The 22,027-nt window shown below is 33.3% G+C and overlaps 1 protein-coding gene across 2 annotated transcripts; it reads left to right on the top strand.

Moving 5' to 3' along the window:
• The first annotated feature begins 3,005 nt into the window (after positions 1-3,005).
• LOC116344086 lies at positions 3,006-15,344 on the top strand. Of its 2 annotated transcripts, none has more exons than XM_031772479.1 (4): positions 3,006-3,136; positions 10,708-10,895; positions 11,024-11,188; positions 14,047-15,344. In XM_031772479.1, exons 1-4 carry the CDS (start codon positions 3,130-3,132, stop codon positions 14,839-14,841), a joined length of 1,155 nt encoding a protein of 384 aa, XP_031628339.1. In that variant the 5' UTR covers positions 3,006-3,129; the 3' UTR covers positions 14,842-15,344. The 2 variants fall into 2 exon arrangements, with proteins under 2 accessions (XP_031628339.1, XP_031628338.1); XM_031772478.1 differs by lacking the exon at positions 3,006-3,136 and adding an exon at positions 7,578-8,222.
• The last annotated feature ends 6,683 nt before the right edge of the window (positions 15,345-22,027 follow it).

The raw sequence follows: 22,027 nt of genomic DNA, 5'->3' as shown, positions 1-22,027 counted from the left end.
TATCGATTTTTCATCGCTGTAAATGGCTTCAGCATGTTTCGTTTCACTTGGGGCGGCTGCATTCAATCATACATTGGAAGCCTTTAATACAACAAGAAATGTATAACACCGCAAAAATGAAGAGACATTTCTTTCGGTATTAATGTGCGATTTATATTAATGTACAAATTGGAATAATCCTCATTTTATCGAAATTCGTTAAGTGCCGCCGCCATGATTGCAATTTGTTGCAATAAAAGCAACAGTTTTTGGTCTTTTATTTAAAGAAAATTGATTCTTCATCGAACAAATTGAATAGTAAGTATCACAGCCGAAATTAAATGCATATAAGATGTCCCGCCTATAAATTCAATTCTTACACTTAACTTTTTTGGAACTTGCTAAAAAAGAAATTATTTAACCGAAGACGCAGCAAAAAAAATGATGCAAATTATACATCGAGAAATTACCATCCAAAGAAGACAGCGAGAGAGAGAAAACTGAACCGTCGAGTGCCATTCGGGCAAGGTCGTTGAATTTGGGCAAATTGTTCAGGCACCATATATGGTTCGTGTGACACACAGACAAACTGAAAAATTAACGGCAAAATTGTCGTCAGTCATCAATGTGTAACTCTTCCTTTTCGCAAAAGAACATCCAAAAATTATTTATGTTTGATTTTTGATTACAAATTAATAATCAATGTGCACAAAGTTGCGGTAATTTTTTAATATATGCTTATTACTGCAGAACAAACGAACGGGACTTCCCCGAATCAATGTTTATTTATCCATATTCGATCGATTGCAAAAACATTTTGGCTCTCGATAAGGTATCGATCTTATGGTAAATCGTATTTGACGTCATTTGCATGCATTTGCGCATTTTGAATTTTTTAAGAAATAAAAAATGATAAATATTAACGTTTGCTAAATCTTCGCTTCTGTGCTGATTGTGAGTTCTAGTTAATGAAGAGATAAGACCTCTGCATATTGCATAGTATGTCAAATATGACAGCTACATGAGTATGTTCATGGAAAATGTGTCTTTATAAAATAATACCGAACACTTGTAATACATCATATGCACTGCAAAATGATTTGTCAGCAGCGTTTATGAGAGGGGAAAAACTGAAATGATGAAAACTTGTCATGACGTTGTAATTGTATCTAGGTAATTTCGATCGGTCGATTTGATTACTGAACATTTTTAATGAGATATTTTTAATGATGAACTAGTCGCGTCTTGCAAACTACGGCCACACTTTGCCATGATCGTCATACAATTTTCTTTTTTCGAAAGATTTGTTCAGAATGTTTGTGCTTGCAGGCCGATGAAATCGCTTACTCAGCCAATACATATGGTAAATCAAAGCCCGAAAACTCTCTCGTATGCGTCTATGCACCGTATGTCTTTATATTTTTTTAAGTTTATTGACATGCATTGATTTCTGTTCGTCCCATTAATGTCTTGCATTTCAATTATACAAATATCGAGATCGCATTATGATTTTCGAAATAAATTATACGTTTGCTAATTAGTTACACTAATCAATAGAAATGTGACTGTTATGCTTTGAACCACATGGTGAAAAAAACAGATAAAAACAAATCATGAAACTGTGTCTCCCCTCGGCATGCATTGTCGCATCTCAGAGTGTGAAAAAGAGAGAAACATTCACACAGAAGGAAATGTTAAATTGGCACCGTTATTATTAACCGCGTTGCCCCGTTGTAACGTGCGCGCGTGAATAAGTCATAGGTATGTGTTGTAGTAACTGTTTTTAAACTTTCTCGATTTCTGCCATAATTGTAGATGCATCTAGTACTGATTTGTCATTATTATTAGTCTTTTTTTTGCTGTTGAGAGTTTCGATTTCATGATTAAAACATTTTAAGTCAACACCGAACTCATTCATTTGTCTCGTAAATGCATCATTACGCGACTGCATGCATAGTTTCTGCGCGTGTGTAAAACTATCAAGCACCATACAAACGAGACAACTGAGAGATAACTCTTCGAGCGACAACTTGGGAGCGCCATTCATTCGTTCATTCATGAATCGAGTAAAAACGGAAAAAGGAGGAGCCATGTGCACAAGGCACAGGACACACGAGTAGAAAAAAAAATTGTTCGATTTTCAGAAATCACTTGAAAAAGACCGAATTTCTATTGGTTAATGTGAAGAGCATTGCGGGAGCTTGTGCACAAGAAAAAACCATTCATTCGAATCTTTACGAAATGTTAACGAGAAAAAAAAATACTGAACAAAAAATATATATGAATCAACTGGATACCCTGTCCAACAACAAAATCAATAGATGAACACACTAACAATGAGTTTTTGTTAAAGATTTTCGAGTGTGCTTTGATCGAATATTCGCCGGTAAATTATGAACATTTCACAAATATTTACAAGGATATTAAAATCATGAATAAAATACATACGTATCGTATTTGTATATACGTAACATTTTGCTTTTTGTTCATTTTCGCAACTAGAGAAATGATGACTAAATTTACCGCTGCAAAAGACCATTTCCATAAATGGACATGTGTAGTACACACCTCATTGCTATTCACATATATCCATTATACGGCTAACATTTTAGTCAATATCGGAATGTGTGTCATATGTAAACAGTTTACGGGGATTTTCTTTTTTTCGTATATACATTTAATCACATAAACAAATGTGCAAAATTATAACAAAGTATTGGCAAAAAAAAATTGTATCAGTTTATGCGAATGGATGCAAAATTTGTGCCGATGATGAAACGATGGCAATCACAACACACATACACACGCACATACACATTAAGAGGTCGGTCGGCTTCGTTTGTATAACGAGGCGAATATGCGAAGGAGAAAGAATGTGTGCAATAAGGAGTAAAAAAATGTATACAAATGTAAGAACAAACACCGTACGAAAGACCGATTGCTATGTCTCACCTTAGAACAGCGTATATAAGCATTGTGACAGCATTATCAACGACATAGTCATTGCTCAAGTTTCTCAATGAATGGATCTCATTGATGATCGAAACAAAGTTTAGCTAAAAAAAGTAAAAGTTAGTTCATATATCACGACGTGTGTTTGCATTAAGTTTGGTGTTGTGACAAATAAAAAAAAATCAAAAAAACTCAACAATGAAGTGTAAGTGAATTTTATTGATTTTATGTCGTTTTTAAGTAGCGTTTAGCGGTGATATTTCAACAATTATAAATCAATTATTAGTCATTTAATTCCAACTTACAAATCACTTGTGCTCATTTGATACTGAAATTAGAAATCAATTTTGGTTTTGTTTTTTCTTGTATGTCACCGATACTCATATGATAGCTCAGTTTAAAAAAGGATGTAATAAAGTGTCGGAAAGTGGAGAAATGAATGGGAAGAACATCAATTAAATGTACGCGATCGCGCATACGAAAACCACATGAGTCTATTAAATTAGTGTTAATAATATGTTAAAGAAGCATACATTGCTTTGCCGGTTTCCTTATTTCTCTTTCTCTCTCTCTCTCTCTCTCGCTGCACATCGATTGGAATAAAATGACTGAATTTCGAGTTCTCGCGCTTGCGCCTCAATACACATTGTCCGCGTGCAATGCACAGCAAGTGAACTCACACGCACCCTGCGATTTCTACATCATTAATATCCCGATCCAGCCAGTGATCGCGCATAACAATCCATCGATGGATGCAAAAATGCAACTACCTAGTATATTTGAATGCATACATGAGAAGAGAGAGAAAAAAAATGTGAACAAATAACAAATGCGCAAGGCGAGCATAATTGATGGTGAAAAACCCAATTGGAAAATGATCATACGATATACGACGCGATATGTGCATATAAATATACACGATAATCACCTGTTCGATAATATATGCCAATTAATATTGATCACTGCGGATCATAATCACAATTATGTATGCTCTGGCTGGCGCGCGCTTTATTTCGTTACCATGGCTTTTTTATTGGCTACAAAATTTAAATTGATTTATTGACTCAATTAGTTTGCGTATATGTCTCCCCATTGTATTTTCATTCAATTCAGTTTGTAATTTCTCGCCATGTATTTTCGCATCGCATTCAATATTATGTGCATCCGTTCAAAACGGTGAAATTTTTACTCTTTTGCATCGGTTTTAAGAGAGAAAAAAAATAAATAATTCACAAATAAAAATGTTTTCTTTCGTGTTCTCTGAATGGATACGATCAAATAAATTTATTAACAAAAATGCCGTTTTTAAGCGGCAACCGCACAGCAGCGGGAGAAAAAAAATTAAATGTTTACAAATTGGTCCAATCAATTGTCGAATGTGAGGGTCCGTGCTCATGCACAGATTGTAAATAAATGATTCAATAAATTTTGTTCAAAGTGTAAACCACAACAGAGCATTAAATAACACGATTAAAATTTGCTACAAAAAAATAATACACTGCATATGTCTGTCTGTATTTGTGTGTCAGAGAGTGAACAAAGATATCCAAATTGAAATATTTTCGTATTTGAGCACGTGTTTAAAAAAAATATAGGAAATTCTATGATGCTTTAAAGGCCGGCAAACTCAAAATAAACGATTTTTTTGTTTATTTTGCATTGTGTAATCGTCACGCATTCTGATTGTTACATCAAAATTATTTAATTTTATTAACCGGAAAATCAGATCTCAGCTTAAAACATTAAGTAATGTGGCGTCAGTTAATCAAGCGTAACTGTTAAATGGAAATTCTATGCGATATTAGTCATTCGTACAAAAATTGCTGCATGTGTTTGGGTTTTCTCACTGACTGCACGATTTGCCGCTTTTTATGTCGTTAATTTTTTAGCTACACACTACAATTGATATTGTCATTTTAATATCGCTTAATCATACTTCGTTTTTTCTTTCTACTTTCAAAATTCGTTCGGTGTTCGTTTCGCGTGTCGTGTGCTCAGTTCATGTAATTGATATCTTTTTTTTATCGTTGACTTATCATTTACATGGCGCTCTTTTCCCCCACAATAAATGAAAAAACAGACAATTTGTCTGTATCACGATAACAACTATAGTGATGTATATTATTTGCACTGTATATTTTGGAGGCATGACGGCATCTAAACTTTTTCAAAATTCTAATCAATTGCTCTTCACTTGAACCACTTTATTATTGTGATAATAATGAAATTTCAATTCTGTTGGTTGTCTTGAATTAGTCATGAAATCTACTAATATAGGCTATACGATTGAACTCTATCAAAGTATAACAATTGTAAACGATAGCAATGCGTATGTATGGTATGCGAATCAAATACAAGTGTGTATGCAAACGCGTTTGAGTTTGATACTTTTTTTTGTTCCGTTGAGCACACGCGCGGTATACGCGCCACATAGTATATATATTTCATTCATAAAATCGACTACGCGTCATTGTTCATTGACAAGAGAGTCTATTTGTGCTTATACATATGTTCATTCCGAAAGAGCTAGGCATTCTCAGCATCGTCATCGTTTTGTGTTTGCCGTATGACGTTGCCGCCGTAGATGACTAATTCATCAATTAGCCTGTAACCGCTTGAAAAACAGAAACAAAAAAAAAAACAACAACAACGTCACTTCCACTATTGATTATATATGATTTGTAGCTGTGTTTTTTTATCGTTTGTATTGTGTTTCTGTTATCTTTTTTTTCTATTGCTGCAGAGTAATATGAAGAACGCGAATAAAAAGCAAATTCTTCGTCATACACATTTCTCCGAAATTCATAAATATTTCTTGGAAATTGTTGCGTGATGTTGTTTCCCGCCACTGCTGGTGGAATGTAATATAATAGACCTTCAATGTGCTTCAATAGCTGTCTATATAAAGTGGCCAAAAAAATAATATTGGGTAACATGAAAAGATGACTAATACGGTGCTGGCGAATAATACACAAGAGATACTTTCTGTTTTTATTTGCATGACTTCGACTTCATTTGGTTAACTCAATAGTTTTGTTCTTAAAATAGACAGATCCATTAACGATTGTTTAAAAATATTTTTTTGACCAAAAAATATGGTCATATAAAAATGACTAAAAATCATTAGAATTTCACAAATTTATGAAATGACCGTTCTATTGTATTTATAAATAGATATTAACCTAATTTTTATAACCTTGATGATTTTATTAATTACCATTTAAGGTAGGTAGCAAAAGTCAAAGCTATTAAGGGGAGAGAGGGATTAATTAGAAAATGTGCCGAAAAAAGTGTTCATCCGTAAAGGTAGAATTTTTTCAAGCCATTGTCCAATCAGGTATAAGGGGAGTCAATCTGACCACTCAAGTCCGTCAGGTCAAAAACTCTGACCCATCGTAAGTCATTGTACTCAACGATCGTCATCGATAGAAAGTGGTGAAAGAGTTGTTTGTTTAAATGTAAATTAGCATGGAACCCAATTTTATTTTGCATGCTTATTTTTGGATTCGAACAGTTTAGAGTGTGTATGTAAATGTTTTCCATATATTTATTGGTCGTTAAAGTGATTATCGGATTAAAATCGGTTCTTTATTGATTGTTGCACTTTTCGCATGTAATAAACAGTAACGCCAACAAAAGAGTTCACGTGTTATATGGCTGACGAACGGTGAACGCAAACGAATGAAGCGAAAAAAAATGTGTGATAAACATTAAATCGATAAAAAAAGCATATAGTATGGACATAGACCGCCTGTAGATCGGTCAAAAAATGAATATGCATATATTCATTATGCCACTTGAAGATGTTATGAATTTGATGCGTGTGTTTGAGTATGTGTGTGTGAGTGAGTTTGGGCCGTCTCTATTTTTCTCTGTCACCAAAAAACACGAATTCAGTGTGGACGATTTAAGTGTCCGTGTATATATTGTATAAGCTTGTAAAGTGCGAAACTAACTGATTCACGCCAAACATCAGCATCAACAGAACACACAACCGTTGTGTGTGTATCGCTATGACTCAAAATGAAACTCATCGATATGCATTGAACTTACTGATGCCATGTGCAATTGCTCTCACGCTTTTGCATTTTGATCAGTAGTACTAGTCCTATCCCACTCTCTTTTTCCATCTCTCTTTCTCTCTCTCTCTCTCTCTAACATTCATTTGAATGTGACTCTTTTCATTCACCCCAAAGAACGTTTACGAACGAATAAATTTCTCTCGACTATCTTTTATTCCTTTTTTTGTTCGCTCAATCTGAACAAGACAAAGCAAAAGACACACGAACGAATGAGCGAGAAAGGAAAAGAAACATTCAGTGTGCGTGTGATCCATAGCTTTCCGCACACACGATCGCATTTGTACGAATCTCGGTAAAGGGCAAAACAAACGAAACCGAATGAAAAGCAAATACATGTATGCAACCAATATACACACAAACGCATTGCGCACACCACGAATCGGACACTAAAGCGAAAGAGGCAACAACAAATCACAGCGCTTCGTACGAATGAACAACGAAAAAAAAAACATAAGTAAAAGAGAAGACACAGACACCTTGCTGCCTCTAAATGCAGAATCTTTTTTAGTTTATGGGCTTTTGAACGAAATTGTATAAAATCAGACTCAGTTTAGTTTCGAACACTGTCACGTTAGCACGTCTCAATCAGCACAAGACACACAAACGAAAATCAAATCTATATATTTGTCGGTTCTTTTGCATTCAAACAAATAATTCTTGTGTGGTGTGAACTGAAGTACGATTCTCAATTTCGTATCATTACAATATTCTCACCGAAACCATCAATCCGAACGGTTGTGTTCAATTCCATTAAAATAAATTCACTGCCTTCGTCCTATATATCGGCAATTGTGCAAATTGTTTTTACTATGTACCGGTTGTGAATAATAGTATTTGTTTTTTTGTGAATTTTGTCCGTCCCATTATTTCAATTAATAACGACAACGACGAATTATCGTTGAGAGATTTTTATTTTAAATTCAATTATTTATTTTAATATTATGACATTTTTTATGTGAAAATTATGCGATTAAAGACCAAATTTTTGTGAACGAAATATAAAATAAACTGCGACGAGAAACGAATAAAGTTTCAAAAATTGAAAAAAAAAATAACAGATCGGAAAAACAGTGAGCTATCAAAAACAAACCGAAAGAAAATCGAAAAAAAATATTTTTTTTTCTTGTGACCAGTGGATCAATAAAGTTTTTCATCATTGATCATATTGGGAAATCGTTTTGTGTACCAGTGAAGCTAAGAAGATGCGGTGTGTGTATTTTTTGCAATCTGTTTGTTTCATTCATATAGATTTTAAGTTTTTTTTTTAGTTTAATTGTGTACTAGTTCTATTTCTATATTTTATTCCAACTGAATTTCATGATAAATCGTGTACAATCATGCCAGGCGCGTTCAACGAAATTATTGTGGTCCGTCGGCAAATACAAGACAAAATACCGGCACAATTAATCAGCGTTGATTCGCTAATTTTACCTGACATTTTCGATTTAATGAATCATTCAACAGCCCAAAATTACTCTATTATAGTTTTGTACATTTTTTTTTTCATTTTGCTTCTGTCATTGTTTTAAACCTTTATTTTTGTGTCCAGCCCAGTTTATACGCTTTCATATTTGTACGATTTGAATCACACACTCTCCAAAATTGAGAGAGTTGAATGTAACCACACACAAGTGTATACTAGCAACGTGCTATTTTGTGATGAAATTCGAATATGTCATTAATAAATGAATCATCATGAGTTGATGGTTTTTTTTGTCACTCGCCTCTCACTATCATCGCGCACGTTTCAGGTATTGTTCTTGGTTATCATACCACTTCTGACAATTATTCTGATAGTTAAACTCTTCCGAAAATAATTTTTTTTTTCGCTAAAAATGTATACACAACAAAAACTGTCAATTTAGTACGTTTGAACACCATATTCTCTTCAAATTTATTAATGAATCGGCGCCAAATTGTCAAAACAAAATTGTCATTCAGCCATTCAACCGTCAAAATTACCATTATTTTGTATATTTTTTCTTCATTCAGTAACTCATGTTTATCTTTTAAATCGTCAATTATTGCTGACCAGTCGACGATGATGAAGTCGATATTTCGGTCCCGTTGATGCGTGAGAATGTTTTGATGTGTTTGTAACACCCGAAACTTAACGCCAACTTAATTGTAATGCAATATCCTAAAACCGTGCAACTCCCTTGGCGGCATCGCATGAAAAAAAAAAAAAAATCAAACGATTCTATGGTTTTTATCATATCAATAAAAGTCTAAACGTTTCAGATTGTATATATTGCTATTAATATTCCAGACACAAAGCAATCGAGAGCAAACCATATGATTTGTTTATCGGTTCATCGTTTTTGCTTACATTTTAAAATGATTAGTTTGTGTTTTTGTTTCATTCAGAGGCGCACAGCGCACACAATTCAAACGAAGGTATTGGTTGTTGTTACTGCCGACAACAAGCAACGTTTTGTATAATATTTATATTAGTGAGTTCATATCGAAATTCGATAGAGAGATGAAATATCGTTGCAGTGGACCACACTGTTATATTTTGCAAGCGTCGCTCTAGTTTCATTCATGAAATCATCTCGATGTCTTCGTGTGAATTTTTCTCACTTCGAATTGTTGTTGTTATTTGCTTATGTTTGCAACTGTTATCACTTTATTTACAATACAACAACATTTTTGCCTGTAAATGCGCACAGCGCACGTTATTTCCAAATTGCAAGTTTGTAGTTGTTGAAAAAAGTTAAAATGAAACAACAATAAGTGCGAATCGTAGGTCGATATTAATTGCATGTAAGTGTTGGAATGAGCTCGCATTCATAGTACATATTGCGTGCGAACGGATATGCATTCTCTTCTAAAAGAGTCTACTTGTAATAGATCTACATCTTTCTCTCTCTCGTGGTGTGTGTGCTTTAAAACGTATGATCGTTTGCGTAACGCCGTATGTACGATATCAAGCGAACAAACCGATGTATAATTACAAGCAAAGATCTCACGTTTGTATTTTTTTTTATCCGTATACATGCAACTGATTACTGTCGTAAACCGCATCACGTTGAATCCAATGTAATGTAACACAGAATGAGACGATGACTAATTGATACGAGAGAGAGAAAAAACACACGGATCAACTTATTCATTTCGCTTTTGTTTTCACTTGCATAAACGTGGAATCTTTATGTTTTGATTCGTTTGCTGTGTCTGCCTGAACGACAGCGAATCGTCAATGGCTCGAACAATTTAAACTGAATTCGATTCTAATGTAATTAGATTTCTTGAATTATTGTGTAGTAAAAAAAGATTATTACGTTTTTGAGACGGAATCGGGGATTTTCGCCCGGCAAATGAGAATTAGATATTTCAAAACATTGTGCATCTGAGAATGGATTCTGTTTTTTTTAATACGTACACGTGATCATCATAAACAATGCAAATTACCTGTCAATGTTCACAATGAAATTCACTTTTATTTACCGCTAGAAATTAGAATTTAACGTTCAAAATACCCCGCGAATCGCATCAATTTTTTAGATATATTCTTATTTTTTCAATTGCTCGTGCTATCGTAAAATTGGAAAATCCATACGGATGAGAAAAAAAACCTGGAATTACATGATTTGCCATTTGTTATCGTTGAAACTTCAGTTGTTTAGATGTTTATTTTTAAGAGCTCTTTTAAATTCAATTAAACTAAATTAGTGTGTTTTTTTATTTTCAGATTTAACAACAATCGTTGTTGCAATCGTATTGGCACTTAGTTTTGCAAACGGTGCACCACAAATGCGACGACACAGGCGCCATGGATCAGTGGAGAATGATGTCTTTCGTCCAAGCAAAGTCGCATGGAGTAATTCATGCGGATCCAGTACGAAAAATGACACATTCGGCATTCACCGAAGTCGAACGGTAAGTGAAATTTACAAAAAATCATTTTTTAAAAATTCGCAATTTTCCATCCAAATGCACAGCAGTTCAATCGACATGACAATTTTTTTAATTTTTCAACTATTTTCCCCTTTTTTCTCGCCACATAGGTAAAACCACTGAAAGGATTACGAAACGAACTGCCAAATTACATAAATCGATTAAATGAACCACGCTCGCAGGCCATCAGCACGGATGACGTCTCACGATGGTTCTCTCAACCATTCAATTCAACATACTCATTCTTGGCACAAATCAATGCATCAATATCCAATGTAAGTATATATTCTAATTCTCTTATTACATTAACAATTAGAAGTGATGTTGTGTGTGTGTGCTATGCCCATTAAAGAATATCTATCATTGGATGAATTGGAAGAGAAAAGTGGAGATTTGCACATTGATTCGATGTTGTGTTTGTGTGTGTGTTGTTGATTTCGGTACGATTTTAAGTGCCTTCGGTAATTTAAGTACGACATATTGCCATTGACATTGATCCTCAGATAGCTTTCATAAAATACGTCATGTTCTTTGCTTGTAGCAATCAGTCTTTCTTCTTTCATTTTCATTTCACAAAGTTCTTGCTGACAAGCAGAATTGCAGCAGCAACGAACAAGAACATAAAGTATGATATCTCACTATGAAACGATGGTTAAATTTATTATTAGACAGATTGATATTGTTGTCCACAGTTGCGGTTGTCTTCATATCAACAGCGAACAAGAAACGATTATCAGATCAGTTTTATGTGCTCAGCACTTTATTGTTAACGTAATTAGTTCACTTCACAAGATCAGGAGCTGCATGAACAAAACAAAAATCACATAAATTTCTATGATCAGTTTGATCGGATCATATAAATCATGGCAAAATTATTCTGATTATTAACGAATACGAATTAAGAATATAGAAGGAAACAATCGAAAATCAGTCTAACAAGCTCTTGAGCTCACTGCAATTACAATTTAAACCGATTAAAAATGTTAGCACATGCCGTCGGAAGAAGCAAAGATGCATAAATAAATGTATGTGAAATGGTGTGTCAAGTGAAATGTGTATCGCGTTGGTGGGTGAATATTGTTTAATATCTCTGGCGATGCCATCAAATTCATTCGGTAAATCGACACATTTGTTATAATCCCGTTTAGAATTTCTGTATCTCTTTTTTTTGTGCTGTTTAAATCTTATTTCAAGTTGATCTCGTTGCATTTATGGCTACAGTTGCTGGCCACGTATAACTCACAAGTTGAGGGCTTCGCCGCCGCGAACGGGACACGAATATTATAGAAATTGAAGCGATAAAGTAGAAGCAAGCAAAAAAAATATGTTTAATAATAACAAGTAATAATAGTAATGAAACAGAGCGAAATGTGTGATTTGAAATGAGAAATTGCAAACGATCGCACGATTTGTGTTCATTTGTTGTGTGTGTTATTGTTTTTAATAATAAGTTTTTTTTTCTACTTCGTTTTTCCTCTCCTTATGCTATACGATTTGTACACTGTAATTCATAGTTATTATGATTTGTTGTACATAACACAAGTGTTTATGTCCTGTTTGCAGTTGCACACACAGTGCTCGAAACATACTATAAGCTATTGACATGGGTTCTGCTATAATGCGTGTGAGCGAGCGAGTGAGTGACGGAAATGAAATTGATCTTCTTCGTTTACTATTTGTCGATTATTGTGTGAGCAATGGTATTGCTGTGAATGTTGCATTTTGCTGAGCCGTGTGTATGCTCAGCTTTCAAACACACTACAAACGCAATGTTTATTTCTTGCTAATTAGCAGCGCAGAAAGAAGAAGAAGCAACAAAAAAGCACACTGGTGTTGTAGTAAATAAATCTAAACAACAGTCATTCAATGCAGGCCAATAATAATGATATTACAATCACAGAGTACATTCGCGCGCCGCACTAGGATCCGTTCGCGACTCAAAGTGAAGAAATTGTTGACACGACATAACAATTTAACGCTTGATTTCAACGCTGTATGTATGTGTGTGTGTTTTTCGGCTCGTTAAAAACCACACAGCCAGTTCAGAGTTATATTGATTGTTTGCGAATTGTAAAAAAAAAAACCATTTCATTTTTCCTTCGTCTTCATCTACTTCTCAAACAAACGCAAACGCATGAGAGCAAAACATGTCATTTGTTTTCGCCGTCAATTTTGATTGCGGGGTGAATATTTATTTATACAGTAAGCAAAAAAAATCCCGTATGATATGATTTGTATCGAATGGCACATCAAGACATGTATGTGTGATTCGTGCTCAGCGCAAATCAAACGCATTTTTTTTGTTCTCCTTTCTAACAAACTGCTTGATCTTTCATTGAATAAGAAGAAGTAGTCGCTGCAGCAACAATCTGCCAATCGGCCCACAAACAAGTACACATACAAATATATCGCGTGCAATAAAAGAATGTTAATTTCACAATTATGTTGTGAGTATATGTTGTTTCGATTTATAATCACGAACATTCAACATAAAAGGGTGAGTGATGTCTTTATTATGCGCGGCACGAAATTGTTTTTTATTTGCTTCTTTTTTTTTTTTCAATTTGAATTCATTGTTGATTGTGTATACAAAGTCTTTAGCACGTGGTTGATATTAATTTATATGTAGCAATGTACAATTGAATATGCATCTTAAATGAGACTGAGACACACACTCATATGTTAAGATAGACAATTCAATGTCTGCCTACCCAATGTTGAGTGCATTTTTTCTTTGAGGAAATATAATATTTGAATTTAACGTCAGCAAATACGCGACTTCGAGAAATGAAAATGATCTTACACGCTGCGGGTGCATTTGTTTAAAATGCCCGACAGCCAAGCATGAATGAACATTATTCTAAACAATAAATCAAAGGGTTCTTTCAGTAATTGTCTGTAATAACATAAACGCCACGGTTCACATCAGATAAATTGTTGTTAGTTATGTGTTTTTTTTGTGTGTTCATTTTAAGATGTAAACTTCAGTAGCAAGCATTAGCATTTGATCCGTTTCCAGTGGGCATGAAATCCGCTAATACTACCTAGATATATTGTTTTGATATTTAGACATTGACTTTCAAACACTGACTAATTTATATATATTTTTCTCTGTTTTTTTTTCATTGAATAGATCCATTTGCGAAAGCGTCACATTGAGACACAAGTGTATGTCGGCGCATTCCAATATTTGCGATGGAAGCAATTCCGCCACGATATGATTCGCAATGAAGACAACAATAAAACGCGTGCATTGGAGTATTTGTTAATTCTGGCAAAGAATTTGCTATGTGAAATTGAAACCGCCATCAATAATACGGGCATGAAAATGCCAATGATCCTGACAAAAGAAGCGATGCACAAACGATTGACGTTCCGTAACAATAATAATACGATGAAAGTTATTACGGATAAAACGAATGACATTGACGAAGTCGATGAAATCGATAATGGATTTGCGAAAATTCGATTTGGTGAATATTTGAATGGATTGCAAACGGTGCTCAGAAATCGAATGGGTAAACAACATCATCACATTGGTAAAAAGGCGAAAAAAAATCAAATGCCACCATTGAAAAGGAAGAACAAATTAAATGCCACAATTGTTGCGATGGTACCGAAAGAAATCAAACCGATTGACCAAGTGCCAAATGAGCACGAAAATGATATTGACGACAGTATCACACCAACAAAGAGGCATCACAATGTTGACCTAAAACATCGGACTCGTCTCGGTTTTCACAAACAAAATCGAAACCGAAATAATAAGAAAAACCGTAAGCAAACCGTAGCATCTTTGAGACCAAGTGAAATAAATGTGTTTCGAAATCATCGAAAGATTAGTACAACATTGAATAAAAGTGAAGCAACAACGATTGCATCAACGACAACAACGGTCACACCATCAACACAATCTCAATCATCATAATTGAAAAAGAAATCACTTTTCGTCCAACCCATTCCTGTCGCGACAGTATTAAATCAAAGTATTTTTATTCATCGCAAACATTCTCTAATATTCCGCTCAAATATCAACGAATGCATACGGGTTTGATCGATATGCAGATTTTTTTCACTTAATTTATTACTATTTTAGTAGATAGGTCGTGATACGTTTTATGTTGGGTCGACACATTTTAATTTATATATGCAAAAAAGGAAGTTAGTTATGATTGAGGAAGATGAAAAAAATGTGCCCAGATGAAATCAATTGCTGTTCTCGCGTAGTAGTGTTGCCAGTTTGGAACACATGATTTGATAATAATTGTAATTAGTGAAATTCCAATTGCTATTTACTTAGACCTATTAGCCGCTGTGATATAAAGCTCTAAGTATTTATATGTATGTTTAGCTTAAATATGATGCTTGAAATCGATGAATGATGATGATGTTTTTTCATAGCAAAAATTGAAAATGCCAAATATATTTTTTGCCTTAAATTTCAAATTTTTATTTTACAAACAAAAAAAACGACATTTTGATTTTTTTCGTTCAAATCATAAAAATGATTGAAAATTACAATCTATATCTTACTCTCACACACAAATATATAAAATTAAAATTCTGTTAATTTTCGGCAATTTTTCATCAAAAGGAAAAATGTGTGTCTGATAAATTTAAACAGATTTATATTGCATTTTTGTCTCTTTCGCGTATGCTCTCTCTCTCTCTATGTGTGTGTGTGTGTGTGTGTGTGTGTGTGTGTGTGTGTGTCTGTCTCTCCCTTCTTCATGATTTTTCCTTTTTGTTTAAACAAACTGTGAATCAAAAGTGACGAAAATATGTAATGAAAAAAGAAAAAGAAAATCAATGTCATTTTGTAAATAGTTTGTAAGAGAGAATTTAATTGGTTCCTAAAATTTAAATTGCCTTAGAAGACAAATATTTAAATACTGTCTCGTCCATATTAGTATTATTAGAGATAAGGAAGTTTTATTGTATTTTTTTAGAAAGCGCGAGAATATTCAAAATTTACTAGGAAACCATTTTTGTAGTCATCATCGATTTTATTTGAATATTGTTGCTGTTCATCATGCCAGTTTCTCAACATAATCAAGCACACATCTTATTTATTTTCCCATTTCAATATTGCACCATAGAAAAATAATTTAGATCATCAAAAAAATTGTACTTTTTTAGCAAAAAACATTGCTTGTTGACTTGTGATTAATTGTATTTAAGCCACAGCCATTCCATTTCAATCACATGACCGTTTTTTTCTCACTTGCATCGTATACATTTTAAGTTAAATTGAGAACAGCCACGAAAAAAACGAATCGATTCAGCAAGACATAGTGCATAAGAAACAAACTTGTTTAAAACAAATTACAATTAAGACAAAATGGAAAATAAAACCAATTTTATAATGAAAATAAAAAAAACGAGAGATACATTTATTATTTTGATTTGTCTACAAAAAAAAAAATTCTTCCCAGGATGCTTGAGTAAAACATATCGATTTTTGATGACATTGAAGGGTCTCAGATAGATATTTTTTTTGAATATGAGTAGCGTGAAACATACGGTTCTCACGATGCAAAAATGCATAGGCGGACGATTTCCTTGTTTTGCACTCGGATTTTTCTTCTAGCATATCAACAGTGGGATGCGTAAGATTATACCGATGGATTCATTTGACAAAATCACTGAATGCGAGAAAAAAATAATACATTTTTTAGGTTTTGTTTTGGTAAATGATTAGAAAAATATTATTCTTTGTTCATTCGAGGACTAAGCCGAACCTAGTCAGTTTCAAATTATTCAAATTTCATCGAATAACTGAACCACACAAGATCACATATAGAGATCGCTGCACAGTTGAATTGAACAGTACACCCAACTAAGGAAATATACACACCGTCCTCCATTTTATACTTTCAACTTCGAAACTTTGTGACCATGCACATGATCACGTAGTCGTGGCGCCATCTAGTGAAACATTTTTAAAAGTGTGTTAGAAAAAAAATTAAAAAATTTACGATTGATTGAGTCATAACGTTGTTAATAACAATAAAATTGCTGTAGGTCACGTTCCTACGGTGTATTTGTGATAATAGCTTTATGTTGAAATTGAATGAATTTATTGTTTGGGTCAAAACTAATTGACTCTCTATTACATGTTGAACGATCGATCGATCGATCGATTGGCAAATTCAGGTAAATGTGTGTGCATTTTTAATTTATTATACTCCAGAGGATAGCCACAAAAACGATATTTAAACGGAAAGTAAAAGAAAAGAGAATCGCCTCAGGCTGAATTCATAATCTTTCACCATTCTTTATGGACATCGAGATATGGAGAGAGAGAAAAAAAATTATGAATTATTAATGCCTATACAATGGTGTGCTTATGGATTATGTAAGAATGCATCAAATATAAATGTTGCATGCATCACAATTTCAAGCAATACAAGTCTAATGAATTGAAGAATTTTACGAAAACCAAACTGCGTTTCATTAGATTGATTCATTCGCAAACAAATGAAAGAAGTTGGTTTGGCAATTCTGCGGTATTTTCAATCGATTATGTGAAAATCGACATTTATTGTTTTGGAATGATGAAAATTGCCAGCGAGCATAGATAATATCAACATTTGACGTTATTGCACGACAATTTTTTTTCTATCTTCGAAATGACATTGTAGATTGTTGCAAATCTGCATCGATATCGACAGGCTATATTGACTATCACACATCGTTTCATGATTCCTCCATCTATTGTCTATGCCGTGGCGCATATTGCATTCCATTTTATTTATCGGCACATTAAAATGAGAAAAAAAGACCCACACGATGATCGACCGACATGGGAGAGATTAGAAATAGCTTAAATATTTCGATATATGATTTGTTTCGATTAAATAACATGCATTTATTGGCTTTATCGACTTATGGAAGTTGTCTCAAAAGCGAACGCTTTCTGCGAGTGATAAAAAAGACGAAAAAGTATTAATTTTCAGCATGAATATGTATAGTTTTGTAGAAGATGTCGACACGCTTATCGCGTTTTTTTGTTTGTGTCTCATCAAGAAAATTCGCCGCACTTCTTATGCAAGCGACTATTTGTGGCAGAGATGAATTTATTGATCACTTTTTATGTTTTCACATCTCATCAAATTAAATCATGTTTGGAATTTACAACAAAACAAGTGCTGTGAACTTAATCCTTCGGTTACATTCAGATGTGGGTCGATCTGGTGTTGCACATACTGCATAGTTTTTAAATAAAAAAAAGTAGCGTCGTCCATTTTGATCGATTTCATGGAATGCGATGGGCTGTTTCCCAAAAATATATAATTAAGGTGTTATGTCAAAAATTGAGAGAAAATATTTCACAGTTAGTCAACAATTCAATCAAGCTAATTTATTAGCAAATTTCATCAATATTGAGATTTATTGAAAATTTATACGATTTATTCAATTGACTTCTCCGCCATTTGTCGATCAAAATCGATAATGCTTACTTGATTAAGAAGCGTATAAGCAAATTATTCGATGTCGGTTCATCTTCAAAAGAGTTTCATCCTATCAAATGGCGCATCTAGTGTTTTTGGTACCTTATTGAACACATTTATTTTAAATAGATTACGTGCCGTGCATAACTGCATATATTTATTGAGATGTTAACGCCAAATATATAATTCTCTGGCTTACATATCACAAGCCAAGCTGATTCGTGAATATTCAGGTAAATCGAATAAAATATAATATACGAGATGAAGACCGTGTGTGGTACGTTGAAAATAACTTTTCTGAACTTTTCAAAATAGACACACAATTGAATCGCGCTCAAAATACAATAATTGAAATTCAATCATTCGTTCGATTGTTTGTTCCTTTCAATTACGAACACAACGAATTTATGTCGAAATATGCATAAAGTCATGTTCATCGTTCCGATGCCGTTTACCAAATTTATTTTTCCGTTCAATTTACATTAGCATTCAATAAAATCGTATGTATAATTTGGTCGAGCCGTCATAAAAAGTAGTACACAGAGAGATTCGTTTTGTTATATTTTCAATAAATCACCGACATTTCTTATAAATCACTTCAGATGTAATTTAGCTATGGGATTTTTTTTTTTAAATTAGCATCAGTGCACATGTTTGGTCGTTTCTTTTTCTGCAATGGTTTACAAAGTTTCTATGATTTCACAATTAATGTCATATAAATTTATGATTTTTTTGTTTGGTTGTAGCATGTCACGTCAATTCAATGTATGCTGTTTTCTGCAAAAGCCGATACTTTGCTTCGTAGATTAAATGGAGTGGCATTGTATGGCAAGTAAAAATTACTGTAATGTTGCGAACAAACATTCAACTGTCGTCAATAATGACAATGGCGATGATGAAAATCGAATGAATTCAATTGTACTTATATACTGATATAACGAAGCGCATTTATATATTTCACCTTCTCAGTCACCGTCCATCCTGCACCAGACCTTCTTTACAACTGAATTAACATTTAATGGTAATGGAAATTGATCGATTTTTAAATGTAATTTAGTAACTTTAGTGCAATTTAATTGTACATTAAACATCAATCAAGCAATTTATTGTCACAATATCAGATTGATCCGACATAAGCATTTTTTCGGAGGGTATTATGTTGGATTTACTTTGGTTTTTTGTAAGAAATAAATCAATTAGCATTGCGAACGTGAAGGGTATTTCTTTGATTTTTTTTTGGGTTGAGAAAGTTTTGAATTTATTCTTAAGCGTCTAACTGTGTTTTTACTCTGATCTTTGTATATATCTTTTCTCATGTAATATCCGAAAAATAAACAATTTATTTTGCACTTGAAAAAATCGAATAATTGTTTTCACATTTTCCAAAAAATTGGGTGTAATCAAAATTTCGTTTTTGATGCTATTTGAATATTCCAATGAACAATACTTCTCGCTAGGTTTATAAGCAGATCAACTTTTGCATTGAATGGCTGAGGTCGTAATTACCTTCCCAGATTTGTATGAATAGAAGAATGGATTTCTTGTTATAGGAATTCTTTGGGTCTCATTATTAAATGAGTCATTAATGTACATTGTAAAATGCGCGCGCTAAATAGGCTCTGGAAAATTCTTTTGAATTGCTGGAATTTTGGAAAGTACTTTACGAAGTACACTTTTTCATTTCTTCTCGTAAGTTTTTCTCGCTTACTCCATTCAACTTCAGAAATTGTGCCAATATAACATCCATCTCTGGACAAAGTGACAAGCAAAAAATCTTATTTGGTTAGATATTAATTTGAGAAAAAAATATGTTTGATCAAAATAAGATTCATTTATATCGGCTGAGCACGTGCATTGTCCAACAATGTGACATTGATTAGAATACGATTCAATACATATTCCATATCCATTCAACCAAATGTAAAAAATCGTGACTTCGCATTTGATTCCAATATGAGTGATTAATTTTCTCACCGTCTGTTCGTTCCAATGAAGTCGTTTGAAGATGTTTTTTTCAATAATATCCTTTCAAATGTTAAGTTAATGTTTAACCTTGTAGTACATTGTATTTTTCCAGGAGATTAAGCTGTCACTAATATTTCAAAATGAACAAGCTCAACCAAGTTAAATTAAACATGCATTTATTTATTTCTTCGATAAAATCATTCTCTGACTAAATGCATTTACACCGACAAAAAGTTGTGACCGTGTGCGATGATATTGAGATCGTACTTAGAAAAAAACTTCATTTGAATTCATATGTTTACTGTTTTTAAGTCTTAAATATGAAATCATACGAGCAAAACGATCGAAAAACTTTGCAAGCTATAAATTTACCAACTTCACACACTCATTTAACAAACATTTGCCTCATTTGCATTCGAATGCAATGTGGAAAAAAACGAGAAATTCAAACGTTTTTCTTCCGTTGGAATTGCATGAAAAACGAGCGTTGTCTATTTCAATTGGCAGTCGGATGGCTTGTCATGCCGAGAACATAAAATAAATTAAGTGCCAACCCAATAAGCTTTATGTTAAATTCAATTAAATCATGATTGAATGATTGAAGATGGCCGTTGTTTTAAGTAAACCTGAATAAATACAGCGGCATTCCTTTTTTATATCGACCATATAAGATTACGTTTTTGTATTTGCATATATATATATATAAAACTGAATGCAAAAATTTCACAGCTCTGCGCTTCAGATACATTTCAATATTAATTCAAATTGCCACAAATAAGCGAACACATGGCGATCGAATAGTTCTTTAAACGACTGCCAATAAAACAGTTCACTTCACAAATCCTCCGAAGAGACATTCACTTTTAGAACTAGAAAAATCAAAAACAAAATAAAGCAACATTTTCATGTTGCACTTTATTTTACATTTTTTGGACGCTTACATTTGTTACCGAAGGTTTTTACATCACCATTATGTCATATATAACTTCTTGATGTTGACCGTTGATTCTCGATATGCTGTATACTTAAATTACAATGGGAATATATGAAATGTAACCATTTTCGACACTTTAAACATTGTTTTATATCATCGGGTATGCAAATTATGGTTCCTCGTTTGTAATTTTGCGCCAACACGCGTTATTTAGTGGTTTCATTAAAACGAAATCTCATTTAACTCGCATGTTACTAATATAAATGATATTTTAAGAAATTGTTTCAGAATTTTTATCGTTCGCCAAAAAAAACCGGGTTAAAACTTTAATAATTACCATTAATATGACAAACATTCACAGAGCGACGATCATTAATTGGACGTCATAAAAGTGCAAGCATGAAATGTAGCTTAAGATGCTAAATTCGGATGCATCAAATGGTTGTTTTTACCTCCAATTTAAGGTGGCATCCACTTAATTACTCGACATAATAATCACAATAAAACTCACAACACGACAGCCACATATCTTCGCCAACAAGAGACAAGATACATGCACAAAGAATCCAATGCACCAAAAAAAATTAATGCTTAATTTATTAAAATTTAAGCATCAAAGAAAAACTTTCTCTTTCAACGGCAACAGCCGAATGCTTTTTATCTCTTTTGCATTTTTTTGTGTCGTTATTCTTGACTCGTCTTATTTCATTTTCTTCTCTGTAAACAATTTATTGTTCATTTACAGCGCCACTGAATAATTC

This window comes from Contarinia nasturtii, unplaced genomic scaffold, assembly GCF_009176525.2.
Source record: "Contarinia nasturtii isolate CC-2019 unplaced genomic scaffold, AAFC_CNas_1.1 Cnas_scaffold_1037, whole genome shotgun sequence".
Taxonomy (NCBI): domain Eukaryota; kingdom Metazoa; phylum Arthropoda; class Insecta; order Diptera; family Cecidomyiidae; genus Contarinia; species Contarinia nasturtii.
The sequence above is the reverse complement of the archived record's forward strand: the minus strand, read 5'-3'. Positions and strand labels throughout refer to the sequence as shown.